This window comes from Leucopleurus acutus (assembly GCF_964270905.1).
Source record: "Leucopleurus acutus genome assembly, chromosome: 15".
In the NCBI taxonomy this organism is placed as follows: domain Eukaryota; kingdom Metazoa; phylum Chordata; class Mammalia; order Artiodactyla; family Delphinidae; genus Leucopleurus; species Leucopleurus acutus.
Genome location: NC_139157.1, coordinates 43923159 through 43943303, shown reverse-complemented (window position 1 = coordinate 43943303; position 20145 = coordinate 43923159). Strand labels below are relative to the sequence as shown.

Sequence of the window (20145 nt, the reverse complement as noted above, 5' to 3'; positions counted from 1 at the left end):
GTAGACAGTGAAGAGTCTACCAAAGGTCAAATGAAAAATTAGTGCCTGATACACTTATACTAGTATTTGACAGGACTAAAAATTAATGGTTGTCAGAACACTGCCTGAAACTGTGGCTCCAAGAGATTAAAATCTTTATTATAAATCTGTAAAATCCTGATTTATTGATTACTGAGAACATGGATTTAGAGTGTCAGTGAAATATAGTGTCTCCTGCCTCCAAGTAAAAGCTTCTTTGAACCCATTCAAAAATTCACAATGGATGAAGATGGAAATTAGGAAATGGAAATTCATGCATTCATTCAATGGGCATTATGTGCCAGGCTGTGTGCTACGGACTGAAATACAAAGATGCACAAGACACAGGTCCCAGTCTGAAATAACTTACAGCTGGTAGAGAAGCCTGACACAAAAACAGGTAATAATAAAACAACCCTAAAGAAAAATACTTAATGTACTTAACAGTAATGGGGAACACGTACCTTACAGAAGTGGGAGGATTTCCTATTACTCAACTCCATTTCTAACTAGTGCTCCTATTATGAGGCAGAACTAGCTAATATGGTCAAAATGAGTAGAGCTTTTCTTTATGCTAACAAAAATGGTGAAAGGATTAAGAAGCAGCAACCACAGAATGACCACAGAATTGCTCATTGTACGTCCCATCCTCGATCCTGAAAAGCCCAGCCACGTTTTTAAAGGACTGTATGCCACTTGTGAGTGGGAACTGTGGTGATGGAGAAGGGGACAGGTGTGGCCTGGAAACCCACCTTAGCCAACCAGATATGTTTGTGATTGTGTTTCCACAAATCCCAATACCAGTTTCTGTGGGTAGGTAGGTATGAAGTATAGAGAATAGAGGTTAAAAGCAACTCAAAAACAAAGATAGGGGAGATAATACATGATTTGCTTTTTGCTTCCTGCCTAACAAATCTTTGGACTACTAAACTGATTTTGCTTTAAGATCCAGAAATTTAGAAATCTAAGCAACGGTCTTTCTTTGTTTATATCTTTTATTTTTGTTTATAACAAGTCAATTTATATAGAAATATGTTAGAGAAAACTAATAAAGCGGATTACTAAAGTCTTTCATGATGGCAGATACCTCATGGTACATCTCCAATATTTTCAAATGGTATTTATAGCTTCATGTGTAAAGTTGGTTTCTTTAGATGCTGTACTCAGATCTTGCTTTTTGAACAAACCTGATAACCTCTGACTTTTAATTGCAGTCTTTAGATAATTTACATTTAATATAATTATCATTATGCCTGTGTTTAAATCTACCATATTGTTACTTGCTTTCTATTGCTCCCAACTGTTCAGCATTCCTTTTATTTTCTTCTCTTTGTCTGCCTTCTTTTGTATTAATTGAATGCTTTTTAAGAATCCATTTTAGAGGAATAGTGGTTGGAATGTTTAGCTGAAACACAGGAGTGGGTCAAATTATGGAAAAGTATATCAGTACCATTACCCAGTTACCCTGTTACCTGATGTTTCTCTGGGATAGAGATCTTAGAATGGATGTCTAGAATTGGATTAAAGATGTCAACACATATAAACCATTTCTAAGACTCTTGATACTCATTTGTATATTGCTTTTCAAAAGGGTTGGTGTGGAATATTTTTGTTACCAGGTGTTTACGAAAAAACATTGGTAAAGAAGGGTGGATAAGCAATAAAATAATCAAATTTGAAAGTCGTTTTTTAAAATAATAAATAGATAATATATTTTAAAAAACTTTCAAATATCTGATTCTACAGATGAGGAAACTGTGGCAAAGTAAAGAATCAAACTATATTAAGTTATGAGAGGCGTTACTCATTTAATGAAACTTTTTGTACATCATAAAAAATGCATGATTGGAAGGAGATAAAAGGTCAAAAATGAAAATATACAGATAAGATGCATTCAGTATTTGTCATGAAAGTGAACATCCTGCTTAAGAGGTTTGGAGATAAAGAAATTATGGATTCATGCCTGAGCCATGGGGAACTCCACATTGACTGGACCACACTTCATAAGGGGTTTCTGAGATATGTTCATATTCGGATGCCTTTGAAGAATCGAAACTTTTACTCACCTAAGTACTTGAAAGGCATTCTGTACCTTATCTGACAATGTGAGTCCCAGGGAAACAGGATGGAGAGCATGAGAGAGAGCCATTTGTATGGGTCTCTGAGAAAGGAACCCTACATTCTGTCCCACTGCAAGGTTAAATCCCTTGTATGGAAGGCAACAGAACCTTCCACATGAGCTTGAGAGTCCCAAAGAGAGAATCGAGTCTTAATTCTCACTTGAAATTCTAAGAGAAAAAAAGCTTTGCAGAATGTCCTATGACAGCACAGGACAATCACTAGAATAGGAATGGTGGGTCACAACTAGGTAGAAAAAGGGTCTGAGGTAGCCAGACTCCACCATAACGAAACCAAAAGTCTCCTGTGAAAGTTTCCTGGAACTGCTCTAGAGAGGAACAGTTCCTCAGAGGTTGGCTGAGTGTGGAATGGTTTCATGGTTTGGGTGAAACTAAACATTTTCCTGATGACACTGTAACTAGAGGTGTTTCAGAGTTTATGCCGCAGGGATGGCTGCTGATGGTGTGGCTAATGTGACCAGAGGCAACCAAAGACTGACAGGGATGGTCTAGCTGAGGAAAAGCAGTTGTATGGATGCTATTAACCAAGGACCTAAAGTCTCTTCCCAGACTCCTTGACAACATGTTAGCCCTTCTGCAATGTAGAAACCTTCACACCCCAGAAGGACAGCCAAGGCAAAGGAAAGTATTGTGAAGTGACAGCCAGTTAAAGAGAAACTGAGTTCAAATCATAACTAGCAGAGTTCATCTTGAGTTTATCCATATTTTTTTCTGACTTAACTTCTGATAAATCAAGATGTTCCATAATATACTGATAAAGTTAATTACTTGACCCTAACCCCAAACTCAACATTTGTCCCAATTAAATTTCAATCCATTGCTACATTGTTTGAGATCTTTCTGAATCACAATTTTGCCATTTGGTATTTTAGCTCTCTCTCCAAGAGGAGCTCATTTCACATTTTAAACATTTTGGTTTTTTATTCACACACACCTTAATAAGAAGTTTTCTACCAAAGGACCTCATCCCATCACATTTTCCCTCTCCACCATCAAAAATAACTAGACTCACAAAAAAAACGCACACTAAAATTTCTTAGTAGGCTTCTCTTCTTGTGGCAAGGGCAGAAATGGAGAGTAGAAAATGATGTATTTTTTTATTAAAAAATTGTAAGGTTACTAAAGAAATTAAATGAAATATATTCCTAGTGCAGAACTACTGCCATCTTAAGGCCACAGCCCAGTATTATAAATCAGCTTTCGGTTCTATTTAGCTAAATGGCTTAGAGAGATTAATTTTTAGTCATTTGTACATTTTATCATTTTTTTAAAGTACTAAATAGTCTTCATTATTTCCCCTTAAACAAATTATATGACACAGAGAAGACGTGTAGATTGGCTTATACTATATAAAAGGTTGAATATTATGTTTACTTTGGGGTATTTAGAAAAGCACATTTTAAACTAATGAAAGATTAAACAATCAGGCCATTCCCCCCACCCCCAAATGCTTGGTAAATAACATTTACAATGTAGATGTTAAAATACAGTATTATAAATCCACAAAATATCACTTAGTGAGTTATTTTAGTGTCTAAAACTTAAACTAGCTGATCACAAAGTTATTATTTAGGTAAATAACAAATTAAGTAAAAGCCAAACCTAAGGTTAAAGTTCCTAAATTATAGTATTAGCTTTATTAAAATGTAGGTCAGTTATAATGATGAAATTCAATTCTACAAAATCAGCAATAAAAATCATAACTTCTGGGCTTCCCTGGTGGTGCAGTGGTTGAGAGTCCGCCTGCCGATGCAGGGGACATGGGTTCGTGCCCCGGTCCGGGAGGATCCCACATGCCGCAGAGTGGCTGGGCCCGTGAGCCATGGCCGCTGAGCCTGCGCATCTGGAGCCTGTGCTCCGCAACGGGAGAGGCCACAACAGTGAGAGGCCCGCGTACCACAAAAAAAAAAAAAAAAAAAAAAAAAATCATAACTTCTTATTTCTGAGCTTTTCAAAATTATTTTATAACTTCCTAATTATAAGAAAAAATGTATACGTACAAGGAGTACTAAAGAAACCCTAAAACTTCACAGCATGATATTGATATTACACACAAATAAAAGTACCAAGATTTTATAAACTAACGAATAAGCAAAAAACTTAAGCAAAGATCTTTCAAACAACACATATTATTTGCTACACTGGACACAACATCTATATGTTAGTCTGCTGAGGCTGCCTTAACAGAGTACCACAGACTAAGAGGCTTAAATAACAGGAAATTATTTTCTCACAGTTCTGAAAGCTGAAAGACCAAGATCAAGGTGCAGCGGTCAGAATGGCCATCATCAAAAAATCTACAAACAGTAAACGCTGGAGAGGGTGTGGAGAAAAGGGAACCCTCCTGCACTGCTGGTGGGAATGTAAATTGATACAGCCCCTATGGAGAACAGCATGGAGGTTCCTTAAAAAACTAAAAATAGTACTACCATACGACCCAGCAATCCCACTACTGGGCCTATACCCTGAGAAAACCATAATTCAAGAAGAGTCATGTACCACGATGTTCATTGCAGCTCTATTTACAATAGGCAGGACATGGAAGCAACCTAAGTGTCCATCGACAGATGAATGGATAAAGAAGATGTGGCACATATATACAATGGAATATTACTCAGCCATAAAAAGAAACGAAATTGAGTTATTTGTAGTGAGGTGGATGGACCTAGAGTCTGTCATACAGAGTGAAGTAAGTCAGAAACAGTAAAACAAATAACATATCCTAACACATATATATGGAATCTAAAAAAAAAAAAAAAAAAGGTTCTGAAGAACGTAGGGGCAGGACAGGAATAAAGAGGCAGATGTAGAGAGTGGACTTGAGGACATGGGGAGGGGGAAGGGTAAGCTGGGACGAAGTGAGAGAGTGGCATTGACATATATACACTACCAAATGTAAAGTAGCTAGAGGGAAGCAGCTGCACAGCACAGGGAAATCAGCTTGGTGCTCTGTGACCACCTAGAAAGGGTGGGATAGGGAGGGTGGTGGGGAGATGCAAGAGGGAGGGGATATGGGGTTATACGTATACATATAGCTGATTCACTTTGTTATACAGCAGAAACTAACACAACATTGTAAAGCAATTATACACCAATAAAGATGTTTAAAAAAATGCAAATCAACTTAGGTATAAAATAAGCTCCAAGGTTGTATTGTACAACATGGGGAATATAAACAATATTTTATAATAACTATAAATGGAGTAAAACCTTTAAAAATTGTGAATCACTATTGTTCACCTGTAACTTATATAAGATTGTACATCTGCTACACGTCCATTAAAAAAAGAATAAAAAAAGAATTTGAAAGCTGTTGCAAAAATCAGCCTAATTAAATTCTGGGAAAATAAATAAAAGAAAAAAAAAACCCCAAAACAAATACCATATGCTAACACATATATATGGAATTTTAAAAAGGGGGTACTGATGAACCTAGTTGCAGGGCAGGAATAAAGACGCAGACGTAGAGAAAGGACTTGAGGGGGGTGGGGTAGGGGAGGGGGTAGGGGAGGGAAGCTGGGAGGAAGTGAGAGGGTAGCATTGACGAATGTGCAGTACTGGGTGTAGGGTGGGAGGCTGCTGCGTGATGCCAGGGGGCTCAGCTCGGTGCTTTGTGAGGACCCGGAGGGATGGGGTGGGTAGGGTGGGGGTGTCGGAGGGGAGGGGACGTGGGGATGTATGTATGCGTGTGGCTGATTCACTTTGTCATGCAGTAGAAACTGATGCCGTGTTGTGGAGCATTTATACTCCAATAGAGATGTGGAAAAAAAAAAAAAGATCAAGGTGTAGGTAGGGCTGGTTTGCCGTGAAACCTCTCTTGCTTGCAGGCTGAACCTTCTTCATGTCCTCACGTGGCCTTTCTTTTGTGTATGTGCATCCCTTGTGTCTTCCTCTTCTTATAATCACACCAGCCATACTGATAGGTCCCCACTATCATGACCTTATTTAACCATACTTACCTCCTTAAGTCCATATACCCAAATGTAGTCACATTGGGGCTTAGGGCTTCAACATATGAACTTTGGAGGACACAATTCAGTCCCTAACACTGGCATATTTTATATATCACTCAAAGAAACAGAAATTAATTGGAATCTGGGTAGAACATTGAACTTTTGGTTGACAATAGAAGAGGTGATATACCACTACATTTGATAAAAGTTTAATGTACAGAAAAAAAGAAAATATCTTCATTTGAAAATAAGCCTGTGAAACAAAGCTAATGTCTGTATTTAAGTTCAGGGTTATGTAAGGAGTGAAGGGAAAGAGGGAAACCATCCCATGTGTTCTTAGAGGAATTAGACTGAGCTTTGAGGTTAGTGGCCAAGAAATGTGAGTGGAGCTCCAGGAGGAGTGGCAGATCTTTCAGGATGATGGGATCCGATAATTTTCTAAACCCTCCTACAAAGTGTAAATGTTGTAGGCTGTCTAGCACAAGACCGTGAGGAATATAAGATGTATAACAGTTGTTTCTCAGCAGAGATACAACTGTTATTAAGCATGTTCAGGTCTAAGGGCCAACTCTCCAGTCCAAGGGACACTTATGCCATGAAAAAACCATCCTTTCATACTCTTCCTTCTAACAATGAGTGCACTTGTACATTTACGTTACTAAGGGAAGTCCCTAACGTGCCTAATCCCACAATAAAACAAGATATCCTCCAAGGAGACTTATGGCCTTCAATGTGTAGTCTACCTGAAAGTTTGACCTTGGCAGGCACTCTACTGCAGGGGCCAAAGAGGAATGCTAAGGTCAGTTCTATGGCCAATAGACTCACAAAAGGGAAATAGGTACAAGCTATGATACAATCCAGCTTTTGTCTTTTTTGATTCACAGACATTAAAGACATGGTGTTGGGCTCCAATCAGTGAACAGATCAATCTTATTTTTTTTAATAAATTTTTTTTTTTTTTGGTTCCGTTGGGTCTTCGTTGCTGTGCATGGGCTTTCTCTAGTTGTGGTGAGCAGGGGCTACTTTTTGTCGCAGTGAGGGGGCTTCTCATTGTGGTGGCTTCTTTTGTTGTGGAGCATGGGCTCTAGGGCACCGGGGCTTCAGAAGTTGTGGCACCCGGACTTCAGTAGCTGTGATGCGCGGGCTTAGCTGCTCCGTGGCACATGGGATCTTCCCGGACTAGGGATCGAACCTGTGTCGCCTGTGTTGGTAGGTGGATTCTTAATCACTGGGCCACCAGGGAAGTCCCCACTCAATCTTCTTGAGGATTCTTTCCTGTCCTCTTCCAGAGAGATGTTTGGGGCTTTTACAAGTCATAACGGAACAAGTTACCAATTTATTCAAATAGGTCCACTACGTATAATAAGTGTCTTACTAGATTGAACTATTCATTGTACTAAATCAATTCCTTGGTTGGTCTATTAGCCCCACAAGTGTTAGTATTTGTAAGGGTTAAATGGAATTCTCAACCAATTATATTTTCATTATGTCATGACTATTGATTTTTTTCTATTGGGTAAAGTGTTCCCTTAAATTTAAAACAGAAGCAGTACAAAGATAATACATTTATATCTTCTCTTTTTAACGTCAATGTTTGTATTTTCTCTTGTAAATGACTTGTATTTTCTCTTTTAAATAATTTGTATTTTCTCTTTTAAATTATTTTAAAGATCTCAAAGTCCTAGCCCTTCATCCATCTAAAATGATACTAGCTATAAACAGTCCTTGAGAGAATTGAAAACACTGTCATTCAAATTATTGTGTTCTATAAACTTTAAACCTTTCTGTTTGCATAGTTCTCTCTTCTGTAGTATGTTCTATGAAGTTTCTAATATCCTTTCATAGAAAAAAATGCATTACAATAAAAAATAGGATAATCAAATAACAACCAATATTGGTTTCCTTAATCATTGTCATTTTGCAAAACGGTCCTTCACGATTTCTAATAAATGTATTTTCTAACGCGCTCCAGGGGGTGAAATGTTTCTACTTACAAATACACTTAGGAATTTACTAAAGAATATAAAGTTTTTGATTGAATCCAGTCAGAGATCTCATGGGCAAAAAAAAATCTTCCAAATTATAGGCTAATTGGGTCAGGGGAATATTAGTGGATAAAATTTTCTCCATAATCTTATATCATTTCGCACACAAGAGTAAAGGGTCAGGTGTACCTTGACATTCTCTTGGTTTCCCTGGCGCCTTGAAAACCAAGGGGAGGCCCGGTTAATTCTGCGGCGAAGGCTTTGCGCCAACAGGGGCTTAGTGCCGCCTCCAATTCCTGCAGCAGCGTCTCCGCTCCTGGTCACATCCCGCCTTCGGGACTTCGGGGCGGGGGTCAGGGTGGTGACAGTGGGGCAGGAGCCGGCCTGGGAGTGTCAGCGGAAAGCTGGGGAGCGAACCGGCCAGTCGGGGTGCGGGGAAGTCCGGCCGCGAGGGGCGGGCAGAAGCGCGGCCGGGGGCGGGGCTGGCGGGCGCGGGAAGCGCGAGGGGCAGCGGTGCGGCGTTCAGGGGGCGGCCGCAGCCCCGCCCCGCCCCGCCGCGTCCTGCCCGGTAGTACCGCAACGTCCTGCCCTCGCGCTCTTCGTCGCCTCTCGGCGTCTAGGAGCTCTCTGGTGGTCCGGGCGCAGCTATGGCTCAGCACTTCTCCCTGGCCGCCTGCGACGTGGTCGGCTTCGACCTGGACCACACTCTGTGTCGCTACAACCTGCCTGAGAGCGCCCGGGTGAGTGGCGCGGGCTGCCGGGGCGCACGGCGTGCAGTATTCATGGCGGCTGGGGCTCGAGTTTCCTCCCGGCTTAGGCGGCGGTGAGCGTCGCCGGGGCCCTGCAGCCGCCGCGCCTTTGCGCAGAACTCGGCCTCCCACGGCGAGGCGGGGCAGAAGGAAGTGTGCATTCCCCCATCCCCGCCCGTGCTGTGGGTACCGGCTTATTTAGCCCAGCCCTTAGCCAAGTTTGAGAGATGGGTAGGGAAGAAAAGGGGCGAAGGAGGGACAAGTCGTGCAAGACTGGGTTAGGGAAACGGTTCCTGGGTCAGAGGAAGGGTGGGGCTAGGGGAACTCGGGGTGTCCATTGCATATCCCCAGCCTTGGAACTTCTCAGCAAATCGTTCTGGCCACCAGCAGAGCGCCGATACAGCCACCTGGTTAACGACTTGTATTTTCTTTGGCTGCGTTTTTCTTTTGCACGTCCATGAGACCGCCTGTCAGTTTTTAAACACTGCAGTCCGGGAGAAATTGTGTGGTGTATTGGAAGACTAACCGAAAAGTCATTAACATGTTAGCCCTAATTTTGCCTTTTGCCAAGAGAAGGAAATAAATTTTGCTCACCTGTTGCGTGCTCCATGCACCTTGAGTAAGGTCTAATCCTGACAACAGCCTGGGTCCTCACTGCACTTAGGGAGGGAGGGGGAAGTGGGGTGTGTATGATTCCACACCTGTACCCTGAAGTGAATTGTTCTCCCTCCCCCATTCCTTTGGTTTCACAAGGAAACTAATTTTGAAAAATTAACTTTTTTTTTTTAGTTAAATATGTAAGTATCCGAGCGAAATAAGCTGGTTATGGTAGTCAAAGCGAGGACTCTGCAGCCAGACTGCAGACAGAGGGCACCAGCTCCTCTGTTCCTAGCTCTATGACCTCGGGCAAGTTACTTAACCCGTGTCTATTCTCAGTTTCCCTATCTGTAAAATGGGGCTAATAATTGGATTTGCCTGGAAAGGTTGTTGAAAGGATTAAAAGGGTAAAGGATGTATAATGCTTAGAGCTGTGTTGGACACATACAAGTGTTTGCTTTTATAGTCACCACCCATATCATTCCCCAGCCTGACCACTTATGAATAGAGCTCCTGGCCGCTGGTGCAGGCATCAGCAAGGGCTGCTCCTCAGTATGGTGAGGTCAGTGTTCCAATCAGCAGTTCAGGTACCCCTCAAAGGTCAAAACAGTGAATTACTCATGTTCTCTATGTACAGATGGTGGAAAAAAAGAAGTGTACTGTTCCTTCTATTATACTTTCCTGCTTTCCTGCTGTACAGGTGTTTCCTTAGTCATGTTGAGAGTTGAGGAGACTTTACTTCTTGATCCTTGGCTACTGGTTCCTCTAGGTCTTTGACTCATATTTTCCTTCCCTTTGCCTTTCAAATCTTCTCCTGATTAACATTTTCTTGCATTTCCTCCCTAGTCACCTTCATTTGAAGGAAATATTGTTAAAACCATTGTCATTAGAGCCACTTTTGTGCATGAGTGAGCATAAAATTTCAGAATACAGGATCGTTAAAAGACAAGAGTTCTTTGCTATAAACCTCGAATATAAATGATATTTAAAGGTTGAAAACATTAACCTAGTGCGTTTTATATCCTGTTTGGTTCAGAAATCTTTTATTAAGTACCAACAATGTGCTGAGCACCATAATAGAGTTAGGGATACAGAGATAACACAGGTCTTCAGGTGGCCTTGTAATGGGTAAAGGTGTTGAAAGGTTAGTTCTGGTCCCCTGTGCTGAGGGCAGCATTGCCTCGTCCTTGCTGCTGACTGACTGTTACCTGTGCCTGGGGCCCTCCTCCCTTCATCACACAAACTTCTCAGCTGGCAGGTCTCATCTTAAGTAGCCTGACCCCCTAAAGTTTACCTTTCTGTCCCTATCCCATCTGCAGTTTTCCATAAAAACCTTAATTTCTCACGGTACTTACACACTGCATTAAATTTTCCTGTTTACTTGCTGGAATCTTTCCCTAGATCCTAGAGCCATGACCCCTTGACATCAGTATATGTGACAGTTTATTGTGTGTTCTGTGTGCCAAGCTGACTGCGTGCACGTACGGGATTCAATAAATAATTGTGGAACAATTGCATAAATAATAGGGATTTTAGTAACTGAAGATAGCACTAACAGCCAGTATTCTAATAAGCATTATGCTATATAAACTGGTTTGACCCTTACAACCATGTGAGTTAGATGTTATTATCATCATTTAGAGATGAGGACACTGAGTCACAGAAAGGATAAGTAGCTTATCCAGGGTCACCCAGCAAGGTGGTCCAGCTGGCAGGTCTCTGCTACCTCCCACCAGGCTTTATGTGTGCTGCAAATCCCAGAGGAGAGTCCTTGGAGTGAGTGATGCTTGGGTCCCAGCACAGGAGTTACAAGTGGCAGGTGAGGAGGCAGAGGGGAGCATTTCTGGCAGAGGAAGTATGGCCAGTGCAAGGACCTAAAGGTGAGAAACAGCGCCTGGATCTGCTGGGTGTCAAGCAGAAGGTGGGGCGTTGCAGGAGAAGATGCCGGAGATGGCAGTGGCGCTGCATCATGGATCACTGCGCGTGCCTCTCATATCAGTCTCATAGGCATTTAGTTAAGTGCAGGGTGTCGTGCAAACGTGAAACTGGGTGTGTCGCCTCACTGGGGGGCTCAGGAAAAGCATCGTAGAAATGATGACACCTGTGCTGTCCTGGAGTTGCTGACTCAGGAGTGTCTGGACCCAGGCAGTTAACTTAAACGTGCGGCTGGGAGAGTGCGCGCACGCCCCTCCTCAAGCGCAGCTGTGCTCAACTCCTGCCAGCATTTGCCGTGGGCGTAGGTAGAGGCTCAGTCTTGTCAGATCTAATTCTCTCAAGACAAGTTAGAAATCTAAGCTTGTAGAGAAGTCTTTCAATTTTTAAACGCCAGCTCATTTTCGAACACAGCAGGATTATAGGGTTGCCAGATGTAGCAAAGAAAAATACAGGACACCGGTTCAATTTGAATTTCAAATAAAAAAAACATTTTTAGTATATGGGTGTTCCAGATATTTCATGGGATAAGCTCATACTATAAAATTATAAAATTATCTGTTGTTTAGCCGAAAATCAAATTGAGCTGGGTGTTTCATATTTTATCTGGCAGCCTTCAGTGGGAACCAAATATAATTTGTGGTCTGCGTAGGACCCACAGGGCACCAGTTTGCACCCGCTGTGGATTGTGTGTGATTATTAGTCAGGTGAGACTGTTGAGAAAGTAAGTGGCAGTTAAGGCTGGGAGAGCAAGGGGGTGGGTGGTGGAGGCCCTGTGCCATGAAGGCTTCTGTGGTGACTCAACATAATTTGAGGAAGAGCTTCAAGGACCAAGGCCTTGGGACTTTTTTTTTTTTTTTTTTTTCCAGTATGCGGGCCTCTCACTGTTGTGGCCTCTCCCATTGCGGAGCACAGGCTCCGGACGCGCAGGCTCAGCTGCCATGGCTCACGGGCCCAGCCGTTCCGCGGCATGTGGGATCTTCCCGGACCGGGGCACGAACCCGTGTCCCCTGCATCGGCAGGCGGACTCTCAGCCACTGTGCCACCAGGGAAGCCCCAAGAAGAGGGCTTTCAAAGGCACAGATTCCCTGCTTTTCTCAGCACCTCTGTTCTCTGCTCCTCTTTACACATTGACCCCATTCTCTCCTATTACAGAACCATCTCCTTGGAGAGGTAAGGAACGCAGCTCTGGACACCCCTGGTGGCATCCCTGCTAGAAAGGGCCCTTTCTCTTGGGAAGGAATCTGACCTCATTGGAATCACATGCCCATATGTTAATCAGTATTGCCAAGGGATGAGACACTCCAGTTGTCCAAGGTTGAATAAATACTTTGACCAGAAGCAAGTCTGATGGTGTGCAGTAACCATTGATAGCTTGAAACTGGCCATGGTGGGGGTAACTATACCATGAAAATGAGCAAATGCTACAAGTCAGGACCTTTTTTTTTTTTTAACCAGCGCCCGACTGATAATAATAGCAATACTTAAATTGAATTTACTTGTATGCCATGCACTGCTCTAAGCATCTGAGGATTTTCATTAACATGGGATTTACATCTCTTAATCCCAGGGCACTGGTACCTTGCAGGCAGGATCATGATGTGTACTTTTTGTTGTCCGTAGTACTTTGTACCTGAGTGACTAACCCCAATCCCCAGCTTCAGCTGTGTGCCCCACTGGACTTGGATTGCCCTCCTCCGCTGGATTCACCCAGCTAACTGCTCCATCTTGCAGGTGTCAGTGTGTACATCACCTCCTCAGGGAGGCCTTCTCCTACAACTCTTTTTTTTTTTTTTTTTTTGCGCTATGTGGGCCTCTCACCGTTGTGGCCTCTCCCGTTGCGGAGCACAGGCTCCGGACGCGCAGGCTCAGCGGCCATGGCTCACGGGCCTAGCCGCTCCGCGGCATGTGGGATCTTCCCGGACCGGGGCACGAACCCATGTCCCCCGCATCGGCAGGCGGACTCTCAACCACTGCGCCACCAGGGAAGCCCTCCTACAACTCTTGCTGTATCTATTCTCGCTTCCCCCTTGTGCCATTCCAATGCTATCAAAACCTGTCATGGGTTAACATCTGGAGAAGGAGGGTCAGGTTGCTCAGTGTGTCTCCTTGGACACTCTTCAGTCTCAGAAAACCTGTCATTTTGTTGTTGTTGAGAATGAAAAGATCTGTCAGCCATCAGCAGAGCATTTGTCTTTGTGCTTGCTTCCAGAGGCTTCCTTTTTCCTGTTTCCTTAGATTTTCTTATGGTGGGAAAAAACGATACTCACTTTGTCTGATGGAGGTACCATGATTCCTTCTTTAGAGTACCTGCCTGGTCCCTATGTGTATTTCTCTTTGAGACTCCCCTGTGTCAGATGACAAAAGTAAAATAAGGTAGTAAGTAATGAGTTTGATGTCCTTCCTTTGGAGAAGATAATCCACAGATTGGGAGAGTGCAGTGCCCCACAAGCAGTGGAGTACTCTCCCCCAGAGATTTTGGGCAAGACTGTGTTTTATAGAGTGTTAGAAGAGGCACCACAGAAATAGGGCATGATTGGCTAAGAGGTCAGGGATTCCCTGATAGGCACTGCAGGTCCTCTTTTCTAGGGTGAGGTAAGCGAGCTAAAGCTGACGTGGAGGATTGTGATTGGTGTATGTTAGGTCTCCTTGACAGGGGTTTTGTGTAAGCGCACACTGTCTTAGGTTTAGATTTGTGACCAGAGCTGGGCCAGTGGGGTGGCCTCCATTTTGTGGGGCCCAGTATATGAATTAGTATTATCAGCCGCCATGGGGCCTTTCTAGCAAGGGTGGATGGAGGATGGATGTGATGATAGAGTGGTCATTATGTTTATCCTCTGGAGATCTGTTACATCAGTTTACAAAGCTTTGTCAAGTCTTAATGATCTCCAACCCATTAGGCTTTGGGAGTAAGATTAATAATTGTCCTTGGTGGTATAATTGTATACTGATGGAATAAAAAAGACACAGCAGCTCCCTGGGGCTCTCAGGAGTGGGTAAATTGCTGGGGACGGAGTGTTAACCTGCAGAGCTTCACAATTACAGATACTACAGATTCCCTCCCACCTGTCTCATGACTGATTCCATTAGGTTTTCAGGTCTGTGAAGCTAAGAATGAATAGTGAATTTTACATTTAATCTGTCTTTTTTCCTTCTTTTTATTAACAGCTCATTTATAATAGCTTTGCTCAGTTCCTGGTCAAGGAGAAAGGGTATGACAAGGAATTGCTCACTGTGACTCCAGAGGACTGGGATTTCTGGTAAGCAGCTTTTTTAAGGTCAGCACATTCCTTCTGATTTTTAATTATTGTGGATAAAATTTTAATGCTTCCTCTTCTATGGAAACAAAGTGAAATCTGAAGTTGAGTCAAAGGACAAAATGCCTTCTGTATTAAAAAGTTTTACGTTTGATGAATTAAAGTCCTTTCTACTTTAAGACTTGTTTAAGTATGAAAATAAGCTAAGAGCATATGTGACTAATTTGAGTATTTTTACATGGTTTAAGTCTGTCGTTATTAAGAGTTTGAGAGGTTATTAAGAGCTGTCTAAAATTTACATCTTTTATTAAAAAATTTTCTTTTATTGCCCTTCAAATACAGAACTGTAAGAAAAGAGGAAATCATCATGTTTTGAATAGGTGTCTGAATTGGGACATTTGTTTTTCTGTAATTGGGTAGATACCCCTATGTCTGAGACTCTGACTGCTTACTCCCTTCCTGGCTTAGGAGTCTCAACTTTCCAAGGCTTCCTTTGTCCTTCTTCCTCATTTAAACAATAAAACAAACAAGAGTCCTATTAAACCACTTTAAATTGTTCAGTTGAAAAATAACAGTAGTCCTGAAACGCATGAAAAATGCATACAGAAATAATTCTAGAACAACAGAGTTCATCTGTTATACATTCTTCCAGTGTTTGGTTAGTCCTTTTTGATCTATCCCTTTTAGCAAACGAAGAAACAGAAATATTTTACTGTATGAAACCACCGACTCTGGAAATTTTACTGTGGACCAAAGTAAATAATGTTTCTAAAGTACCCTGTCGTTTTCTTTTTAATTCCCTTGGTGTTTGGTGGCCGTTTGACCTTCTTGCTTTTATTACTCATGATAATGAATCTGTACCCATTTTTCTTCCCAAATCCCATAAGTCTTTTACAGTGAAGAACCCAAAACTTAGTATTTGATTTTGTTTTAGTGGTTTTCAATAGTATGCGTAGTCCAGAGGGCTAGTTCTTATAACCCGACCTAAATTGAGGCAGATTCTAAAGAGTACAGAAAAGATTCTGGCCAAGATCTCAACTTGTAGAATACAAATGTGTGTTTGTGTGTGTGTTTTATTTAATGGAAAGCATTTGTACATTTTAACAGAGGCATACAATGGTGTTTATTCTTTGTTCTCTGTGAGTTTTTTTATTCCTCTTTTTAAAAGCTCAAAGATTTTAGACACTGACTATGCTGTCCTTGGTTTGCCCACATAACAGTTTTCTTTATGTACTTGCTCTGAGGATGATATTTAATTTTAGAATTGATATTCTTACTTGTTTGATTAACATAGCATTCACTTGGGTGGGAGAGTCCTTTTTTAGCATTGTGAGTTTTTTGAAAATATAAATTTTTATTTCTTGGGTTAGGTAACTGTGAATTGACTGGTAATCAGAATTTTCTATCTCAGTTGCAAGGGCTTGGCATTGGATCTGGAAGACGGGAACTTCATTAAACTTGCAGATAATGGCACTGTGCTCAGGTAATAAAATTTAGTTGTGAAGTCAAAGCTTCACTCTTTCCAGGACATTTTATTACCATGTAGCATTTGATAGTTAAGGTATGGGTTAAAGAAGATTATTACTTTAGTCAGTCAGATGGCAGATTATCTATGTGCCTGCATGTCTTTGTGTGAATCATTTGAGCCGTTTAAATATAAATCTGGAAGCATTCGATTGAAAGGTCTAATTCTTTAAATTTAGCTCATCAGAAATATTTTCAGGAAATACAGTAGAATGTTAATAAATTCCTTTATCTCTTTGACCACAGAGCCTGGGAATTATATTGTGCTAACCTGGAGTAAAATTGAAGCTGTCTTTATTAAGGAAGAAGGAGAGAATGGATGTTGGGTGGGGATTGGTGGTCTAGGCACACCTCTCTTTCTTCCCCCATTTATCCAAACTCGCCCCCATCATGCAGGACCCATGTTGTGTCTCAGCTCCTTCTGGAAGTGTTTCTAGATTGTTCCAACCTTCATAAGTATCTCCCCCCCTCCCAAACTTAGTGCTGACTCCCTTTCCTTCCCTCCTCCTAGGGTGAGTCCAACACTTTGAGTATTAGTAAGAGTAGGGCAGGCAGTTGAGAAGCAGCTGCCATCGCTGCCCTTAGTCTTACAGAGGGTACCATGGAGTGAGCATCTATTTTCCCCCAGTACTGACAGTACAGGCAGTTAACATGGCTGTGCAGTTGTACGATTTATGATTTATGCTGACATGGTCAGAGTTCACGAAGAGGATGCTCAGCACAGGTTACCCCTTGTACACACTCTCCCTTTGGGTACATCATTCTTTTTGCACAGTACAGACTCACACTCTACCCCAGACCGGCCCCTAAGGTGTAGCTAGCTAGGCCAGGTGTGGTTCCACTTCTGATTATTTTATAATTCATTTGCATGTTTTTTCTCAGGCAACTAGAGATAGAGTGTGTGTATTGATTTGTGTGTGTACACCACACACACACAATGCAGCTTTGACCATGACCTTAAATGCCACTTTCAGATTCTTACAGTGTATTTGGCTGTCTTCAATCACGGTTAAAAGAATAGAACACATTCCACAGTTTTGCTTCTTTCTTTTATTGTCACATCTGTCTGTTGGTCCCCACTCCCAACACCCTTTTCCCAAGGTCTGACCGTCTCCATTCAAGTTCTGGCCAACCCGCAGCTTCTCTTGAATTTACAAGGTTATGTCCTTGATGCTTGCTTTCCAACAATATAGTAGATTCCTTTTCTGATCGTATTTCTTGCTCAAGGTTCCTCCACCCTTACATATAGTAGCTTTTATGTAAATATTAACTTGTTTATAAATAGGATTCCGATTATGATTTTCCTCCATTTGCCCTTCTTATTTCATTTCCTTTTCCTTCGTTTTGCTTTGCTACCACAATATAACACCAAGAGAAGACTAATAATACTCCCTAGCATTATAATTTCTCAAAGTAAACAACGTAAAATATCAACTGTTTCTCTACAGGGTAAGATTCTCTTAACCAGGCCCAACGGATGCAAAAGCAGTATTTCGAGTACAAAAAATAGCTACCTTCTTGTCTTCCTGTTCCAAGTTTTGCCCCATTCGTCTTGCTGTTTCCCATTGTGTTTTTATCTCTGTGGTGTCCTTGAGTGGCATGTTACTACCCCACCTTCATCTTCATAAGTCCCTTGTGCTCACAGCCGCCGGCCCTGGGTGCCAGGCACCTCCCTGCTCCTGCGGGCCTGACGCAGCTCGTGCTCTGACTGCTGCTCTTTCTCTCCTGCTGCCAGCCCAGCTTCCCACCCAGTCCCTGCAGTGTTTCCTCATTGTTCCAGCTAGGCTAATCTTATCTGCGTGGTTAACTGACAGCTTCTTAGGCAAGAAGTCGTCATATTTCTTCCAGAGAAATTGTGGTTTATAGTATTGGTCCAGGGCAACTGCCACAGCGTTGACCTCAGAGTGAGCTGCCCCTGATCACTTTGCTGGTTGATGGGTGACATGGAGAAGAATAAGAGCTGTCAAGAGAAATGCCATATAGGACCCTAAATGGGGAAGTCATCCAGTTGAAAACCTTTTTTGTAAAAATCCTTTCATAGTATCAGGGTGAATTAACAATAATAAGGCTGGAGGAGGGGGTGTTCAGGAGAACCACTGATGAGTCACGTGCCTCATCTCCCCAAACCAGGGCAAGCCACGGCACAAAGATGCTGGCTCCAGAGGTGCTGGCGGAGGAGTACGGCAGGAAGGAGTGGAAGCACTTCACGCCAGACTTGGGAATGGCCTGCCGGTCAGGTATGGGTCATGTGAGGGGCAGCACTGCCATTCCCTCCCCTGTTGTTTTGGACCCTGAGCCTGGGACGTCAGGACACAAAGAAGACCCTCCTTGCACCCTGCTGGGCAGGACCCACAAAGGACCTGCTATGATTTCATAGGAATAGGATGTATTTTTTCCCACGTGTCTGATTTTCTCTTTGGCAGTTGGTTCTGTTTTATTTAATGTTCTGTTGATTCACCTTTCTAGTTGCACTTGTTCTGGAGTAAAGAACAAGGAATAATACATTCCTTATTCTGTATTTTTATCAATTTGTTACATGCACAATCCTTACTTTTGTTTCTCTGTCCCCCACTTCTCCCCACATTACTCATCTCTCCTGTTTTCTAGAATTCTTTTCTTTACTGCCATTTCTAGTACCTTCTGCCTTTGGTTTTTTTCCCCTTTATTCCAAGTGATTTTACACATTTTTCGAACTCTCTTTAAAGAGCTTCACCGTGAGTAAACATGAAAAAATTTTTCAAAAATTATTTATAAACACAGATGTGCATAAATTAGTAAAGAATCATTAAAACATTATTATAAACAGATGGACCTTATTAAAAGTCCTGATTGTTAGTTTTTCATTTGTTCTAATTTTTTTTTGCCATTTTCTCCTACACTACAGTTTTGAAATGCACCTATTTTCATTTAGAAAATGTAGTAACCGGAAAACAGTTGGAGTTATTCCTTATTACTGTTGTGTTTTTGTTTGTTACATTTGCTATCTTTTGGGTTTTTTTTTTTATTATTATTGTAGTGAGATGAAAATGTCAGGAAATGTGTGTTATCTTGATAAAATAAGTTGATAGGAAAAACTGAGGTTTCACCTTGTGGTTAGGTATAGAATGCTTTCACACATCTCAACTCAGAATAGCTAGAAGTTAAATGGATTGATTTCCTTTTTACTCAAGTGATAGGGAACGCCTGTTGTCTGTCCAGATGTAGGCAGTTGTAAATACACGTGAACAACACGGGTTTGAATTGCTCAGATACACTTATACGTGGATTTTTTTTCCATAGTAAATACTGCAGTGCTACACGATCCACAGTTCATGGAATCCGTGGGTGTGGAATTGCGGGTAAGGAGAGCTAACTATAAATTATACTCAGATTTTGGACTGCGTGGAGGTCAGAGCCACGAACCTCCCCTCCTCACATTGTTCATGGGTTAACTATAAACTCTTCCCTTCTCCCAGAAAAGGTAGACACCCAGCTAAGTGTTTTATTCTGACATCCATTCAGAAATCGGGAGTATTTTAAAGAAGTAAAGTATTTCCCAGCTACAAAAGAAAGCATTCACCCAACACAACACGCCTGTTTACCCACTGCTCTGCCCACTAGAGAGCACTGCCTCCTAGAATCCAAAGCTTCCTTGTGGTGCGTAATTTACGCAGGATCAAAACTTCCTTGTGGTGCGTAATTTACGCAGGAGTGCTGCTCTGAGTATGGTCTTGGAGTTTATTTACTCCTAACTGGGCTGGTTAGGGAAGTGTTTCCACTCCAGGTGCCCAGTGATGGGGCTGTGACACATAATAGAAGCCTACTGTTTCTGCAAAATAGTAAGAGAAAGCTAATGCCTTTGAAACATAACACATTTTTTCTTAATGTAGAGACATAAAAGAAGGAAAAAATGGCCTGTGATTCCAGTTAAACTTTGTTTATACTAAAAAAAATAATGGGAGCATATGATCAGGAAATGTAAATATTATAGAAAGAAGTGAAATGAAGAGTAA

General features: G+C 41.9%; 1 protein-coding gene across 2 annotated transcripts in view; it reads left to right on the top strand.

The window, feature by feature from the left end:
• Positions 1 to 8741: 8741 nt before the first annotated feature.
• The window catches only part of NT5DC1 (5'-nucleotidase domain containing 1), a gene marked incomplete at its 5' end in the record, with an annotated part of 119670 nt that continues 108266 nt past the window's right edge, over positions 8742 to 20145 (top strand). For both annotated transcript variants that reach the window (XM_082855922.1, XM_082855921.1), the window contains 4 exons: positions 8742 to 8834; positions 14541 to 14632; positions 16041 to 16112; positions 18284 to 18390. In XM_082855922.1, coding sequence (XP_082712048.1) covers positions 8742 to 8834; positions 14541 to 14632; positions 16041 to 16112; positions 18284 to 18390 — 364 coding nt within the window. The remainder of the gene's footprint in view (positions 8835 to 14540; positions 14633 to 16040; positions 16113 to 18283; positions 18391 to 20145) is intronic.